The sequence below is a fragment of the Tyto alba genome, unplaced genomic scaffold (assembly GCF_018691265.1).
Source record: "Tyto alba isolate M040663 unplaced genomic scaffold, T.alba_DEE_v4.0 Super-Scaffold_30, whole genome shotgun sequence".
NCBI classification, from domain to species: Eukaryota; Metazoa; Chordata; class Aves; order Strigiformes; family Tytonidae; genus Tyto; species Tyto alba.
The window spans coordinates 2976552-2993345 of NW_024881305.1; the positions used below are offsets into that span (position 1 = coordinate 2976552).

Here is a 16794-nt window from a genome sequence, read left to right on the forward strand (position 1 = left end):
TTGCGGGCTGCCCCAAGCCTTCTCCCTGGTCCCTCGCCGCCGTGGAGGGAGAGGGGGGGCCGTGCTCTGCAGGCGGGGGTGTCTTGTATCCTGCCTGGAAACGTGAGGGCAGGGGGACGGCTGCCTCCGCGGGAATCTCCCCGCTAAACCCTCCCGGGCCGGGCCGGTTCGCGGCTGTCGGTGGGGACGTGTCTGGGAGCCGGCGCTGAGCGCCGTGTCACGGCCCGGCGCGTTTGGAGGTTTCGCTGGGCAGGAGGCCCGGTGGTAGGTAACCAGCATGCGCCCAGCCCGCGCTGTGCTGGAACAGGGAGGGAGTAGGGATTTGTCTCAGGCAACATCAACTGGGACCTGAGGGCTGAAGAGCCGCTGGCACCTGCTCTGCGAGGCCGGATGCCCCGTTAGATGCTGTGGGACCATCGTGACACACCGCTTGAGGTGCCCGCGGGAGCTCTGGGGCTCCCCTCGCCTTCCCAATCCGAGCCCCTCGCTGCTTTCCACCCCCCAGGGCTAGACCAGCTGCCTGGCGCGGGTGCTGCAAGGTCCTGATGCTTGTTACTTGAGGTCTGGGCTGGAGCTAATTTTATACCTTCACACCCTAGGTAAACCGCAGCGGTGGCTAATCTGGTAAGTGAAGTTTTCTTCAAACAGCAGGAGCCCCGTTGCTACTACAGTTACTCAAGGAGTGGCACAGAGCTCACAGGTGATGCCCCTCGCTAATGCAGGTGCAGCCACAATTCGGCCTGACCTTCCTGAGAACACGGGACCGCAGGACAGAGCACCAGGAGAGCGGAGTTTGGGCAGAGCCGTGGGTTTGGGGCTGTGAAAGATTCACGCAGGGAGCAGCAAGGTTTGTATCCGACTCTGCAAACGTTTGCCCCCCCACACACCCAGAGAGCCCCCCTGGGTGCACAGACCCCGCGGGGGTGGGATGGGAGCGGCAGAGCTGCTCTTTCCCAGCACCTCCACGAGCTCTCCTTGTGATCCTGCTGCAGGAGTTTATTCTTAGTCGGAGGCGCCGGGGCACACGCCAACGGTGCGCGTCAACTGCTGACTTAGGGAAGCTCCAGCCCTCGGTCGGCTGCTCCGGGAGGATGAGGCAGATCCAGGCGGATCAAAGGCAGGTGCTGATGCTGGTTCCGGCTGCTCCCTCCGTGCCTGTCCTTGCCCCGCAGCAATTAACATACAGCTTTTTGCTGGATGGAAACTCGGCTCTCCGGAGCAAAAGCAAGGCGCTGGTGAGCCGCTTTGCGTAGGGACGATGTGGCCGGTGGAAAGCGATGCCACTGCCACGGGCAAGGATGTGGCCCCACGTCTCCTGGGGGCTGCGCGTGGGGTGAGCCCGTGTGAGGAGGCTGTGGCACGCAGACAGTTGGAGGTGACCCCTTCCCTCCCTGCCTGGGTGTGGTGTGGCACATACCTGTCCCGACGCCTGATCAGGGACAAGATTGAGCTAACGAAGCTGACGAGGGAGGATGCCATCCCCCATCAGTGCGTTTCCACCCAGCCCATTTCCTTCCCAGTGGAGACTGATGTTGAGCACCCTCCCTGTTCTTGCTCTGCTGGCGGATCACATGGAGTGATGAGCAGCTTTGCCAAGGTCACCCCGGGAGGCTCCAGCCATTTGTACCGCGGCCCCCACGCTCTCGATACAAGACGGAGCCGCGGCCTCCGGTGCACTGTGCCGTGAAGGTCTCATTCCACCAGAAAACCTGCGCAGACTGGGGGGATCCTGTGGACCAGCTGGGATGGCACAGGGCCAGGCAGCGACCCCAGATCTGCATGGGGCTATAGGGGCCACGCTGCTGCGCCCCAGTGCAGTGGGGTGGAGGAGGAGAGGTGATGAATTTGACCTGCAGGGCCTGGGCCACCACGGGCATCACTGCGAGGGCTGCAGCCGCCTGTGCCCTCCCTGTGCGTCAGCGAGGCTGCGTGGGACCAGGGCACAGGGCCACCCGGTCACCCTCACGGGCACACAGAGCCACTTTGTCCCGGGGCAGTCACACCGCTCCACTGGCACCCGCAGAAACGGCCTCTCTTGCAGTCGGGCACAATGAAAAATGTAAAAAAGAAACGCTGTAAAAACTGGGAGGGGGGCGGGGGGGGGGGGGGGGAAGAGCTGTGTGAGCAAGTGTTGAAAGCCACATGAGTAGGAAACAGATTGTAATCTCCCTAACGAACTGCAGTTAATCAGCAGGAGCAACTGTGAACAGGGGTTTGGTGCAGGGCTTGCTCCCTGTGCCTCTTTCCAGAGGTGGACCCTTAGGTGACTGGGGGCTCTGTGTCCCCTACAATAAAGATCCCAAAGTCAGAGGTGAATGGGACTGTATTTAAGCTAACCCTGATGTTGGTATGGGTTGTGGGGTTTTTTGTGCAGGGAGATTTGCCCACAGACTTGGCTTTTGTTCTCAGTTTTTCGTGGACCGAATTAGCTGGAGGAGACAGGCCAGGGCAGTGTTATTGAAGAGGCATCCCAGTTTGGATGGCCCCTGGGACTCCTTGCTGTTGCCTTCTGTGGGCCTTGGACCTGATCCTGAGCCAGGACTCCTGAAACAGGGAGTGCTGCAGTCCAAGGGCAAAGACCTAAACAAAGGCCAGAACACCGTTACCTTCTTATACAAGCACTTAGTTAATCATACAGAGGTGTTGGCCCTCCCCGATGTTACCCCTGTGCCAGCCCTGCCACCCAGAGAGGAGTTCATTATCTATGGCCAGTTCACCAGCATCTGTGTCCCTCTTGGCCCTCCACAGACCAACCCAAAATCCACTGGTGGAGCCTGATTTCTTTTGACGGGCTCTTTTCTACAGTGGGAATCAAAACGCCACGCTGCCGAGGAGGGAGGGCTGGTGCCTGCGGGGCCACAGACGTGCCGGGAAGGTCTGCGGGCCAGCGGCTCCCGAAGCTTTATTGCTTGTTGGTTTCTGCTAACATCGATGTGACTCCACTGACTAACAACCACCTTCAGGGAATGCACGTGTTAGTTAAGGACAACCCGGCCCTTCTCTGGGCACTGCTCAGTCTGCCAAGGCTTCCCTGGCAGCTGCTGATGCAGGGCCACGCACCCAGGAGCGCAGCGGGCGATGCGGAAGGGTTGCTGGTAGAAACCAAGGGGAGACTGCAGCCCTGGGCCAGGCAGTCCAGACCCACTGGTGACTTTTTTTTTTTTTTTTTTGGCAGGGTAGAAACTAGAATCTGGTGAGTTGAGTCCAGGTCCCACACCTGGGCAGCCCGGAGGAGATGGCCCCGCTTCCTCCTCCCCAGCGTTGAGCTGTCTGAGCCTCCTGGCACGTCGTGGCCACAGCCCTTCCCTGAAGAAAATGGGAGCATCACTGCCTTATACATAGTCACCTATAGGCTCTGTGCTGGTCCCTGCTTGTCTCCATCCAGAGACGGCCGTATTGACTGTGTCCACTCAGAGGGACGTGCTGGGCCCTGCGGTTCCCCGCTGGGCTCTGCCATCCTGCTGGGCTAGTTGGTGGGCTCCGTGGCCATGGTGTCTGCATCCGGAGACGGCGACACGCTGCTGTTGCCACCATTGCTCACGTTTTCCTTGCTGTTGTCCCTCATGGGGTCGCTGCCTTTATCCTCCGCTTTCTGCTTGAGTTTGAGGGAGGAATCTCTCTGGGAGAGGAGGGGTTTGTAGCCAGCAAAGCCTCCTCCGCTCACGTTCGTACGCTTGTCTGGGGACGGACAGAAAAAGAGCTTTGTTTACCTGGGGTCCAAATTGACCTTTCAGCTAAGGAAAAGGGTTGCGAGTTCTCTCGTTGCCAGAGGCATCAGGGTATTTTCTCTGAAAGATGGGCGTCCTTCCAGCCCCTGGATGCCCCCAAAAGCAGGGGGAAGATGGGTGGGAGACTGGGCTCGTGCCCCAGCGTGGCCGTGCTCAGGAGGGGCAGGGGAAGGTGTGGTGGCTGGTTTCCTACCTCCGGGCTCGATGGGGTGCATCAGCCGGTTCATCTGGACGTTCCAGTGCTTGACGTTGGTGCTGGCCTGTCGCAGCTTCCGCTGGGCTGCCTGGGCGGGGATGGAGGAGAGGGGTGAGCCGGCTGCCCGACAGCCCCCGACCCGGCACCGTGGGCAGGAGCCTCCCTTCCCTTGGTGAGCCTGGACTGGAGGCTCCCTCTGGGCTGGAGACCCAGCTCACCCTCCTCTAGGTCTTCCGCTCCTCTCCAATCCTCCCCCCTCCATACAATCCCAATGTCAACATTGGTTTGGATACAACTGCTGCCCCCCCAGGGCAGGACATGCTTGTCCCATCTCAGCCACATGGCACAGCTCAGAAAACCCCCAAGGCAATACCAGTTTGGTCCCCAAAGCTGCTGGGTCCTCCCCAGTGTGAAGGTGAGGCGGGGAGGGCTGGGAAGCCTCCCGGGGCTTGCAGCGTGAAAGGATGTGGCACGGTCACGATGCTCACCATGACGTCCTGGTCCACCCGCTGCCTGTTCACTCTCACTTCTTCCAGCTGCTTCTGCGCCTCCTCCAGACACTTGTTCTTGTTCTCCATCTCCTGCTTGAGGACTTGCTTCTCCCGCTGAGTTTTGATGATATATTCCTCTTGTTCCTCCTTCAGCTTCATCAGCTGCTTCAGCTTCTCCTCTTCCTCAGCCAGTAGCCTGTCAACAATGAGCAAGAGCTGAGGACGTCCCTCTGCCACTTCATCTACCAGCTCTCCCCATCCCTGCTGGCATGCTGGGAGGTCACCAGCACATCCCAGCACCCTGGAGAGCATTGCATCGCCCTGTGGAGTGTGCCCCCACACGCAGCCGCTGCCCTGGGCGTGGGGCTGGTCGAGGAGGAGCAGGGATGCCCTGGTCCTACCTGGCCTGCGCGTATCTCACGGACTCCTCGTCCTGCCGCGCCTTCACCTCCTGCTGCAGGGCCTCCTGGAGACGCTCCTGCATGTCCTCCAGCTCCAGGATGCGCTTGCGCTGACGCTCTGCCTCTGCCTCCTTCAAGACCATCTCCGCCTGCATGGAGGCGCGAGCCTGCGGCAGGGAGAGGAGCCATCAGCGCGGGCGGCTGGCGGAGCCGCTGCCGCCGCCCCCAGGAACCCCTTGTCCCCATATCCCTGGGTGGGTGAGGCCAGACATCTCCCACGCCCGGGAGAGCCCGTGGAGAGAGCTCCGAAGCGAGGCTGTTTCCCTGCTCAGGAGATGCACCGCGTCATTTGGAGCCAGCACTGGCTGCAAGGTCAGAAATGGGCTCGCTGGCCACCCCAGCACTAGCACTAGCCTCTCGCCTGCCCCCCACCTTCATACGCCCCGGGGCAGGTTGTCCTCATCTCCTGCCCCTCGGGAATCCCACACACGGTGTTGCTGAGCCCTCCATCCCTCATCCCCGGGTCACTCACAGCCCCCGGGAGCCCAGAGGTGACGGGTGGCAGCAGCATTGTTTCCAGAGCAGGATGTGCTCCTAAAAGCTCCTCCAAACCCCTGAGCTGCCACGAGCAAGGGAAGGGGGAAGGCAGCACCCACCCCATGAGCCACGCAGCCCTGTGGCACCATGAGGACACACCCACCTGCTCAGCCTCCTGCAGCTGGATCTCCAGAGTCCTCTGCATCTCCTCGTGCTGCTGCCTCCGCCGCTGCTCTTCCTCTTGCAGGAGTATCTCCGCCTGCCTCTGGGCCTCCTTGAGCAGCTCCAGCTCCTGCAGCTTCCTCTCCTTCTCCTCCTGGAGCTGCTTGAGCCGCTGCGTCTCCTCCTCCTTGGCCGCCTTGCGCTGCTCCCGTTGCTCCCGCTGCTCCCGTCGCTTCTGCTTCAGGTCTTTGTGCAGGGACTTCTTGCCCTCAGCCTGCAGCCGGATGGCCGTCTGGATGGCTGGGGAGGGAAGGGGACAGTCAGTGGGGACATGGCGGGGGGGCAGGGGGGATGCTGAGGAGGGGGCGCAGGGTGGGCACGGACCTAATGTCCACTCCTGGCGCTGCCGGGTGTCGGAGGCGCTCATCTCGTAAGTGCGGGAGGAGGTCTTCACGCAGAACATGCACCTCTTCCCATCCCGGTCGGGCAGCACCTGCAAGGAGAGGACACAGGATGGCGTTACCCGCCCCGTACCCCATCTTATCCCCACTTTCTTCAGCCATAGGACGGGCTCTCCCATGCTTGTGGCTGTGAAATTGTGTATTCTTGGGTTCCCCTTCCTGGGGTCTGAAGGGGATCTCCCGGGTCTCCTGTCCCCACGGTGAGCATGGCCCGGGCCGTACCTCCACGCAGCAGTGCTTGTCCAACGTGATGCTCCCCTTCTTCTCCTTCCGTTCCTCGCTCATGTAGTAGGACAGGACACTGGGCTTCAGTGTGAACCACCGCTCTGACCAGTTCCTCCGCAGCTGGCCCTTCTTCCAGAGGTAGCCCTGTGCCCGAGAGACACGGGGATCAATAACAGGGTGAGGGGCAGGACGGGGTTTGTGCCCCAGGACGTGTGGGCTCCTTGCCTGTTTGAGCACATCCTCAATGACCTCCTGGTACACCTCCTCCACGGCCATGCTGACGGCCTCCGGCTCGATGCCTCGCAGGAACCGCCCCGAGTTCACCATGTCCAGGAACTGCCAGACCGTCAGCCCCCCCTGCCCCTGCTGCTCCTGGGACAGGTAGTCATCCAGCTCGCAGGAGTTCAGCTCCACGTTCATGGCCGTGCAGATCTTCTTCAGCAGGTACTCCACCTGTGGGGATGGGAAACTCGGCGACGGGGAAAAGTGAGGGCTGTTCCCGCCCCACTGACCCACTTTGGAGAGCCCAAGAGCACATCTCCCTCCAGCCTGGAGGTGCAAGGCCCTTATCCCAGAGGTATCACCCCTTGTGATGGTTGATGGTCACGGCCAAGGTGTTCCAGGCAGCAGGCAGGCTCAGGAGGTTGATGCTGAGTTAGAGCTTGGCCGCTACTGGGAAGTTTTTCCTTTTGACCACAAGGCTGAGATGTTTTTGGCTTGTTTGTCTGCAGAGTGAGAAAAGTCTGCACAAATCAAATGCCTGAGGGAGCACAGACCAAGGCTACTGTCCCCCACGCCCAGCTGGCAAGGCAGGTGGCTCAGACCACAGCCCCAACCTCAGCACCGCGCTGGTTTCCAGCTGAAGTCATAAAAACTCTGGGGAGGAGTAGGGGAAGAGGGCCCGATGGAGAAGATGAACGTTGTTTTGAAACTGTAGATAAATTGCTTTAAAAGAGAGCTAAAATCATGATGTTGGGAAGACTTATTTCAGCTCAAGTTTTGATGACAGCTCTCCTCTACCCACGATCTAGGGACCAAGGAGGGTGGGTGACTGCAAAGAGCCACACAGAAAGGTGAAACACAGCAGAGTCCCTGCACCCAGCTGGATTTTTTTACATCACGTAACTAGGAGAAGGGCAAGAATTTAATGTAGTTTATTTTTTTCTTTCTTTTTTTTTTTTTTTTTTTCCCAAGCTCAGCCCTGTAAGCAGAAAGATGATTCAGTTTGTCACAGTCTGGGGAACAGGAAACACCTCTCCCGGGGAGCAGGAAGTGCGGTCACCCTCTACATCTGCACAGCACTGCGCTTCTTGTCTTTTTTTTGCTCTTTTATTTTTTTCTTTGAGGGGGGCTTTTCTGCTGATCTAAGGAGGTTGATGGTGTAGAAGCAGAAGGCAGCTGCTTGCCCAGCTGAGCTCCTCCTGGCGAGGCCGCTCTTGGCTTCTAAGCTTGTTCCTCCTGCCCAGATCTGCCCACCTTCTCATGGGGGTTTGATCTGACCCTCAGAAAAGGGAGAACCTCCCCCTCCAAATGCTGGATGGAATTTGGAGATTTGGAGATTACTGCCAGCAGCTTTGCAGGGCAGCCGGGGCAACCTCACTCTTAATTCTCCGGACACAGGGTAGGGGTTGAGCGTCTGGTGTCAGGCGCGATGAAGGACAAGGGGGTCTGCTCTGCCACTGCCTTTGTTGTGTCACTGGCTGAGAGCAGCCCGAGGGACACGGCCCCGTCCAGCCTGACAGCAATTTCACAGGGAGAAACCTCCCATTGCACCAGACTTTCAGGGCTTCTTGCCATCTTCTCTTTCTCCCCGCGTGAAAATCAGGATGAGTCCCCCAACACCGTGCCCAAGTCAACCCTTGCGTGAGATGGAAGGCCTTTGGGCAAGGGACCAGCCCCAGGAGGAGCCGAGCTGTGGATGCTCCTTGGCTGGGCCTCTGAGAACTGGCACATTCACTTCACAGCAGGCAAAAGAGCTCATTGGCACAGGCTCGGACCACGGGAGACCACCATGGACCAGCCCACGCGCCATCCTCCAAGACATCTACACTTGACAGGCTTCAGCATTTCGGAGGTGTCCTCCCAGCTGCTCCCAGGTCACCCCCCTCTCCCTGGGCAGTAGGGGTGGCTGTGGGTATAGCGGGGGGTGCCCAGGGCAGGAAGCCCCCTCCTTCCACCCCTGGTCTGCTCCCTCGCACACCCTGGAGCACCCCATCTTGCAGGATGTGGTGGGACATGCGAGGAAGCGATAGCGGGATGTGTCATCCCCAAAGGGAGCTCTGCCAGCACGCAGAGCCCTGGGAGGACGGGGATGCGCGTTGGGGGAGAGACAGGTCCTACCTCATCTGGCACCATGACAAGAGGGTATTTGTCTTCGGACAGAAAGTTGAAGAGACACCAGAGCTTGAAGGCATCTTGGTGGGATACAATGCTATTCCCGTTCCGGTCAGGCTTGTAATTCTTCTTCGCTGTCAGGGTCCAGCAGAGCTCATCAAAGTTTTCTTTGACAAAAGCGCCTTCTTCCACCTGTGGGCAGGAGCCAGGGGTGAGCGTGGTGCTGCAGGGCTATGGAGGGGAGTTCGGGGGGGGGAAGCACTGGAGGGAAGAAACCCTCACACCTGAAATCTCCCGTCCCTGACAGTGAGAAGCACAAAGTGATTGGTATGTGGGACCCACAACTAGAGTGTCAGTGGGCACTGACCCATGGTGCAAGAGTATGTGTCCCCAGGACAGGCCCCCTGCGTGGGCAATAAGGTGTCCCAGCTGGTGGAGAAGATGCTATGGGGCCGCTGCAGCACCTGGTCACCACGACACGGCCAACAGTGGCCCAGCCGTGTCCTGCCAGGCCTTGGAGCACCAGCAGGAACCCCGTGGTGAAGCACATGCAGCATTGCGTGGTGCTCTCCCAAGCCCACCTCCCCAGTGGGCTTGGGTCATTCTCGTTATCCCATTCGACCAGAAAGAGGAACCGGGGCTCGGCGAAGGGAAGTGGTGGCCCTCGGGCAGGCAGCAGTGGAGGCAGGAATGGCACCTCCATCAACCTCAGCCCCGCTGCTTGCCCACGAGCTCCTGCAACCGCTCGCTTGGATCACGACCTGCTTCACGTGGCAATTTTGGTGCGGCATCGGTGAACTGCGACAGGGACCAAGGAGCCTGGCCACATCTGGCTGCTCCATCCCAGCTGCATGAGCCACGTGCTGCTGGCACGAGGGCAAACTGCAGCCGACAGCGGCAGAGCTGGAGAAAAACCTTCGGGTGGCGGAAAGCTGAAAGTCCCTCTTACTAGGAAAACCCACTTCCCTTTTCAGAATGCCTGTGGGATTTTATTAGCCACGGCAAAATCAGAAGAAGGGGGTTTAAAAGTCATCTTCCAAAGAACCACATGGGAAAGTGGAAGGATTTTGGCTGTTGTGTGACAGGGAGATTGGGTTTGGGCTGAGCTTGAGCCGCTGCCTGCCCCGGGCAGAAGGATCTGGGGAAGGTTTTGCCCCACAGCTGAGATCAGCATCCCTGAACCAGGCTGGGCAGCTCCTGACCAGCTCAGGGCAAGGCAAAGACCGGCACGGAGCGCTGCACGCTGGGGAGAGGCACGGCTCGGTGCTGGGCAAGCGGCAGGGGAGGGAAGGGTTACTGCACCCAGCTCCGGGCCCCCACTTCTTTCGATCACACAGTGGAAGAAAGTTGTCAGTCATTTTTCCTCTCCTCGCATGCCTGGAGGAAACGAGCACCCAGCCGCAAAGTCTCAGCGCGCCAAACAAAGGTGCCTTTGAGCCACGTGGAAAAAAGGGAGAAGGCCCCTGCCCGCCTCAACCTCTGCTCCTGCCCCAGTACCTCATCCTCCTCCCTCTCCTCTTTGCCAAGTGAGGTCACACCTCCAATTTGAACAGGAGCGGAGAGAAAAAGGGGCAGATTTCTCTCTCTGAGCCCTTTAGGAAATGTGGGCGGAGCTGCACCTCCATCCAGAGCCTTGATGGAAAGGGCTCACTTCGTCCTTGCCAAGAAGACATTGAATATTAAACATTTCTCACTCATTTTGGCATTCACCTGGGCGCTCCCCACCTCTCTGTATCCCTTTTCCACCCATCAAGGCGTGGGATCTCCGGGAGCAGAAGCGAGTGGAGCTGTGGGGCTCCCACGGGATGTGGGAGCAGACCGGGCGCCACGGTGTCCCCACGCGAGACGCAGCAGGCCGGGGGGATGGCCAAGGGGCTCACCTTATCCAGGATGTACTTGTTGAGGTACGGCATGTAACCCTGGCTGGACACCGGCCCGTCGTCGTCATCGCGGAAATGCTCTTCCAGCGCCACGGGATCGTGGGGGATGCACAGCACCGTGTACAGGTTGTGAGACAGCACCTGGCCGGGGACGGGGGACAAGGAGAAGGATGAACAACCTCCAGCCCTGACCCACAACATCCCCATGGTGCCACCCACCCCCCCGGGGACAGTGCCCTGCCATCACCACCTCTCTGCAGCCACAGCATCCAGGCACGGTTTGGGGTTGGCAGAGGGACAGGGGAATATTCCCAAATGTAAACCCTAAAGATTCATTTAGAAACAGGCACAAATTGAGGATTTTTCCACGTTTGTTTCTCTTCTTTCTTGACACACAGGGACCTTTTTTTTTTTTTTAAAAAAAAGGACTGTTTCAAACATTGCAGAGCAAACAGAATGTGCTTTGATCTAGAAAAGATGATAAGCCACCCCAAGCCATGCTGTTTGGCAGCTGCCCATAGCGATTTCTTGAAAACATAACTAATGACGGTGCCCAGCCTGGCAGCAGTTGCTTTCTGCCAGTGGAGCACAGAAAGACGCAAATATGAAAATAAGAAAAGATTTAAAAGTTTTTGTCTAGAATGGAAGCAGCCAACGGAGATCTGGTGACATACCACCTCCAGAAGCAGTCGGTGAGTGTCACCAACTAACCCATTTTTGTTCAAATCCCCCCAAAACAAAGCATGTTTTGAAGCTTCCAAATTTCCCACGTGCTGGAAAGCCCACACCGCTGCCAGGCCAGCAGCCAGAGCCCGGAGCAAAGCTGCCCGTGAGCACCACCAGCATCTCCGGCTCGTGACGCTGGCCAGGCTGTTGTCTCCTTGCCTTCACCTCCCAGCAAGCGGGAGATGGTTGAACGAGTGTCCCAAACTGATGCTGCCCCATTGCACCAGGGTTTGCCGAGCCAGCTTGTAGGGTTTGCAAATGCAGCTTGCCAAGGTTTCAAGAGAGGGGCTGGAGGAGATGGTGTGCAGCATCCCCACTCCTCTCAGTGCAGGGCTGGAAATTTCCTCCCAGCTGGAGAGGAGCTGCCGGAGGCCACGCTCCCTGCTGCAGCTGGAGACAGTTCTTGCTCAACCAGATTTTCTTTCTCTTTTTCCCCCTCTGGACTGATGCTATCAGCCGGACTCCACCCTGTGCTCATGGGGCTGTAGCCCTGAGCGCTGCCGCTATGGCAGCACCTTTTGGGGTTCAGTGAAGCCCCAGGGTCGGCACAGGGGTGGGGAGGGATGGAAACACTCTGGGCATCCTCCAGGATGGCTAACAAATCTGTCAGGATGGATTGAAAATTTGGGAATCGCATCCCATTCTCCATTTCTAACATGGGGCCTCGTCCCCATCCCTCACATCTCTCACAGCACCCGAAAAGGCCCTGGGAGGTCTTGCCTGTGCCCCGGGCCATGGCCAGCACCCCGAGCCCCTCTGTCCGCCCCGGCAGGCTGCGAACCACAGCCCCTCCACTCGCCGGAGCGGTCACCTATGAAATGAAAGTGGGGCAGGGTGGGGAGGAAAGCCCCAGCCAGGCTGATGGCAGGGTGCGTGGGGCTGGGGCTGCCCCAACCCCACGGAGAGGAGAGGTGGGAAACCCCGCTGTGGGCTCTGAAACAAGGGACAGGAGGGGAAAATAACTGGCGGGGAGAAGGGCAGGGATTCTCTGAGAGTGGTTTGGTGACACAAACTTTCTCCTGCAGCGTGCAGGGGATGGCTGGCGGGGCAAAGATCTGCCTGATACCCCCTGAGCGTGCCAAATCCCTCTGGGCACCAGCCCTGACGCTGTTCCCCACCCTCTCCCCAGCTCTTCTGCCCCCCATCACCTCCCACTCCCACCCCTCTGCAGCCACTGCCGACACCAGCCAGAGCTGGGGGTGGAATATTTAACACGGCTGGAGAATGGCAGCCCCTCTTCTTCTCCCCTGTGGGAGAAGCTGGGGGCGATGCCAGGGCTGGGGGTGACCTTTTGGGCTGCAGCCTGGCTCCCCATGTTAAACACAAACAGCCTGGGGGGCAGGAATGGGGGGGATTGGGGCTCCTGCACCCCGCAGGGAGCGTGGCTGCTGCCTTGGTTTCCCTGTGTGTAAGCAGATCGGCCCTGCTGAGAAAAATCAAAGCACCTTGGAGCTGGGGGCGCAGGGAGTCCTGTCCCACGGGACCCCCAGCACCCAGAGCCTTTTCCAGCAGTGAGGGTCCCTTGAGCTGCCCATTTTCTACAGTGAGGAGGACACGAGTGGGGACGGCTGCCTCGCCGATCAGCCAGGACCCCTCGGCTCAAGCCCAGCCCTGGGACCGTCAGCCCCTGACCTCGGGGAGGGCTTTTTCCCCTGCTTGAATGGATGAGCTGCTCTCAGAGCTGTTACTGGCCAAACTGGGACACACTGGCCTGTGCCTTTTGTGCACTTTTGGCACTTTCAGTTCAAGCCAGGTGCCTTCCTCCTGCCCCCAGGGGCGTCCATAAACCGGCTGTGCTGTGCTAACCCAGCCCAGCAAGGCACCAGTTATACCCACAGACCCACACGAGCTACGGGCTCTTTCTCCAAAAGTGAGCGAGAGCCACCTCCCCTGCCATTTGCACCCCAAATCTGCAACCCCACGCAGCGGGTGGGAGATCCCTGTGGCCCCCGACACACATTTGAACCGCTCGCCTGTCCCCCCAGCCTTCTCCTCGCCACTCCCCAGGGGCTTTGCTGTTGCGGGCAGCCTCAGGAGATGGAGCTCCGCTCAGCAAACCGCTCCCCTCCCTCCGCAACAGGGACAGGAGCGGAGAAGAGATGTCGAAAAGCACCAGGACGGTGCTCGGTGGCTCCCAGCCACTGCCCCAGCCGGGCAGGGCCACCCCGAAGGGCTCAGCTCTGCCTTCCCACATCCCAGCCAGCATCTGCAGAGACAAGGAGTAGCTCCCCCCAGCTCGGCCAGGGAGGATGCAACGGCACGGACAGGATAAAAACTCATCCGAGAGCAGGGCTAGTGCGTGCCCAGGCTGGGAACAGAACTACCCGACATCTCTTGACGTGTAGCACTCAACCACAAGACTGTCTTTCCTTCCTGTGCAGATACACACCTACACTCGCATATACATATGCACACGCTTGCTTGCATAGGAGTGTCCATGCAAAGAACTCAACTGCTGAACCCAGCGGCTTCCCACAGCTTCGCCACCCCGCTTTGAAATGCTGCTAAATTTACTTACGCAGCCGGCGGGAGAGAGGTTGGAGGAGTTAAGCACCCGGCTCCCGCCGGCATGCTGCTCATCTACCAGCAAAATCCCACCCCAGCTCCTGGGGCTGGTTTTGTAGGTGTCAATTTTTGCATCTGTAGGTGCAAATGCTGTGAACACCGGCGCCTCTCTCCCCCTTGTTCAAGACCCTTCTTGCAGCAACATGCCTGGGTGAGGGAGCAGAGCGCAGCCCGGCTCACTCAGCCCGGGGGGAGTTTGGAGAGGGCACGGCCACTGCGGCTTTAACGTTATTGCTCAAACCTGCGAGACCCTGGATTTCTTCTGCACTGAACGAACAGAAATGTCACTGCTGGCTTGCGTAGGCTGGGGCAAACCTGAGCCAGCGTTTGGCAGCAGCAACAGGGGATGGAAACGAGCTCTCCCTGGCCTTGAGGCGGGTGGAAAATTATCCAGAGTTGAGCTTTGCCGTGCAACGGCGCAGCCTGACCCGCCGCCATCCTGTCCCATCGCTGAAGGCGAGTGGAAAAACAGCGAGGGGTGAATCTCCCTTCCCCTCTGAAATGTCACCCTGGGCAAAGCCACTGCGGAGACGTCGTCCCCAGCATCCCCACGGTCCCTGCATGAGGGTATGCAGCTCCACGTCCCCTCCTGCACAAACTCTCTAGGAAATTGTCGTTAAAATTAGGGTCTCTGTGGCCTCAGCATCATTGCTGGTGATAGAAATCTCGCAAGACAAGCACTGCACGTGTTTACACCGGCGTTTTCAGGGCCGGCAGCGCGCCTGGGCTGGGCTCAGGACGCAGAGCCCGGGTTCAGGGGATGCTGTGAGGGGAGCACAGCACCCTCCTGGGGATTAGCAAGGGGAATTAGGCTCTGGCCTACTTTAGGATTTTCCTTAATTCCTTCAGGTATTTCTACATTTTTAAGTAGGCGAGCGTGGCTGGCAGGGCACACAGGCAACGAGTTTCTGGGGAGCAGCCGGAGGCTCTTGGCTGCAAAGGCAGCGGCTGAGCAGGAGGAACCCGGCTCCCGCTGCTTCTCCTCCAAACCCCTGTAAACAAAACTCTTAATTTTTGGACAAAACATGCCCTCAGCACCAAACCCAGCACCTTTCCTGCAGTCTGTCCTGGGGAGAAGCCCTATAAAGGAGAGGGAATAGAGGAAAAGAGGTTTCTTTGCAGCGTTTCACAACTGATCTCGCAGCTGCCAAGTCCTGACGCAACACGTCCCTGGGTTTTGCATGTTTCTAGCTCAGGTCTTTCCTCTGCATCACAGCCCCCTGCTCCAACGAGCACGTCCAACCCGGACGCCAGCCTAAGAACCACAATGGGACACTTACACAGCAACAAAAAAGGCGTCCCATCATTTGCAAAGGGAAAAAAAAAAAAAAAAAATCAGTAATTATTGTCAAACCCAAAGTGCAACCTGGCGCATTCGACCAGACCCTGTCCCAGAGGCAGAGAAAAAGGTTTTTAAAGCTGTGATGGTTTTGACGAAGGGCTGAATGCAGGAGCTTTCTGCAAAGCTGCTGAGGGAGTGGGGGAGAGGGGAAAGCAGAGATTTTTTTAAAAGCGCTGTGTTATTTCTGGCCAGACCACTGAGGAGTTTTAATTTAAAAATAGTCTGCGCCTCTACCTACCGACCCACTGGCTGAACAGGAAGCAGAAACGTGGGTGCTCAGGCAAGCAAGAAAATATAAACTGAGTTTGGGCTGTTAGTTGGGCATAAAAAGTAGAAGAAACTGAAAACAACTAAAAATTAGATTTCTCCTCATTTTCGTCTAGAAAATACATTTGAGCGTTAACTCCCTTTTATTTTTTTTTTTTTTTTTTTAAAGGGAGACAAGGTAGAGACGGAAACTTCACCAAAACCAGCACAGAGACGACGGCAAAGTCTTATTAATCTTAATATTTAACAATTCCCTCTGCGGAAACGCGGGGGGGGGTTACAAAGCATCGCTGGACCCGCTCGGCCCCTCGCAGCCCACCCCCCCAGCCCCACGCCGGGGCCGCCCGAGCCTCCCTGGGGACTCACTTTGAGCTGGGATTTGGAGACTTTGCCGCTCTTCTCCACATCCAGGGCGGTGAAGGCGTACCAGATGGACTTCAGCAGCTCCGCTCGCAGGTCCATGGCTACAGGCGGCGAGGGCAGAGGCGGCTCTGTCGAGGCCGAGGATCCGGTTCCAGGAAACCGCCTGCCTCGACAGCCCTGGGCGGCGGGGGGACACGCGGAGCAGGAGCGCCATCTGCCACGGGCAACATCTCAGCCCCACGGGTCTTTCCCCCTCGCAGCCACGGACAGATCCCCTTCCCACGCAGGGAAGCACAACCCCTGGCTCCCGGAGCACGAACAGGGATTCGTAACCCTTTGCTAGCTCAGCCTCGAGATCAAAAGCGTTGTTTTTTTTTTTTTTTTTTGGTGTTCTGCGGGGAGAGAAATCCCCTCCCGGACTCCAGCAGCAGCCTCCTCTCCGGGGACTGAAGCGAAGCGCTCGCCCTCGCAGCGGGAGCGCGGGCTGTGCCTTTTGGAAAGGCTCCAGCCCTGCGTGTTTTGGGATCAGTCGCACCAAGGAAGGCAAGCAGAGATCTAACCCGCTGCAGCCCCCCTGGGTTATGCCCGTTCCTTGCCTGCAGAAACCTCTTCCTCTGCAAACTCCTTGGGTACAGCCAAAAAAATCAATCACCCGATTGCTGGGAGCCTGTGCTGGTGTGAGGTTTACAGCTGGATTTGATTATCTTAAAGGTCTTTTCCAACCTAAATGATTCTGTGGTGCTCTCTGCGCTGGCTTTGCCCACAGTCTGCCCAGGGCAGAGGTACTCAGCAAAGGGGCTGAGGTTACTCCTATCAGCTCAGAGGGTTGCAGGATGCACTCACAGACACATTTTCTTGTATTAAACGACATAATTCCCTAAAACCAGGCTTGCGGGAGCCCTTGGAGAAGCCAAGGCCTGATCCGAAATTCAGGAGACAGCTCTTAGCCCCTCCACAACACACGCTGAAAGCTCAACTTCTCTTGCTCACATGCCTCGTCAGCACTGGTCTTGGACAATCACTGCACTTTCGGTCAATCCAACAAATCTCCTGAACTTCCTTAACTCTTACATCTGCAAAATAGTAACATCCCTCCCACCCTCTGCCAGCCACTGG

At 58.3% G+C, this 16794-nt stretch overlaps 1 protein-coding gene and 1 long non-coding RNA gene across 2 annotated transcripts; one reads left to right on the forward strand and one right to left on the reverse strand.

Moving 5' to 3' along the window:
• Positions 1-52: 52 nt before the first annotated feature.
• Positions 53-2713, forward strand: LOC116965568. Its single transcript, XR_004409475.2, has 3 exons — positions 53-624; positions 723-847; positions 993-2713. It is a non-coding gene; the product is annotated as an uncharacterized LOC116965568 (long non-coding RNA).
• Positions 2714-2825: 112 nt separating this feature from the next.
• On the reverse strand, positions 2826-16715 carry DEF6 (DEF6 guanine nucleotide exchange factor). The gene is made up of 11 exons (XM_033009466.2): positions 15682-16715; positions 10416-10556; positions 8542-8727; positions 6427-6654; positions 6199-6345; positions 5900-6008; positions 5517-5815; positions 4817-4983; positions 4413-4611; positions 3922-4012; positions 2826-3678 (listed from the first exon to the last, which is right to left on the reverse strand). The coding sequence occupies exons 1-11, from the start codon at positions 15775-15777 to the stop codon at positions 3467-3469; spliced, it is 1875 nt and encodes a 624-aa protein (XP_032865357.1). The 5' UTR covers positions 15778-16715; the 3' UTR covers positions 2826-3466.
• Between the last annotated feature and the right edge of the window lie 79 nt (positions 16716-16794).

Coding starts and splice junctions, on each gene's coding strand:
- DEF6 (XM_033009466.2), bottom strand. CDS start 15,777: ATGGACCTGCGAGCGGAGCTGCTGAAGTCCATCTGGTACGCCTTCACC. Junction 10,557..15,681: donor TCTCCAAATCCCAGCTCAAA/GTGAGTCCCCAG, acceptor GTCCCCGGCCAG/GTGCTGTCTCACAACCTGTA. Junction 4,612..4,816: donor GTGAGATACGCGCAGGCCAG/GTAGGACCAGGG, acceptor CATTGTTGACAG/GCTACTGGCTGAGGAAGAGG.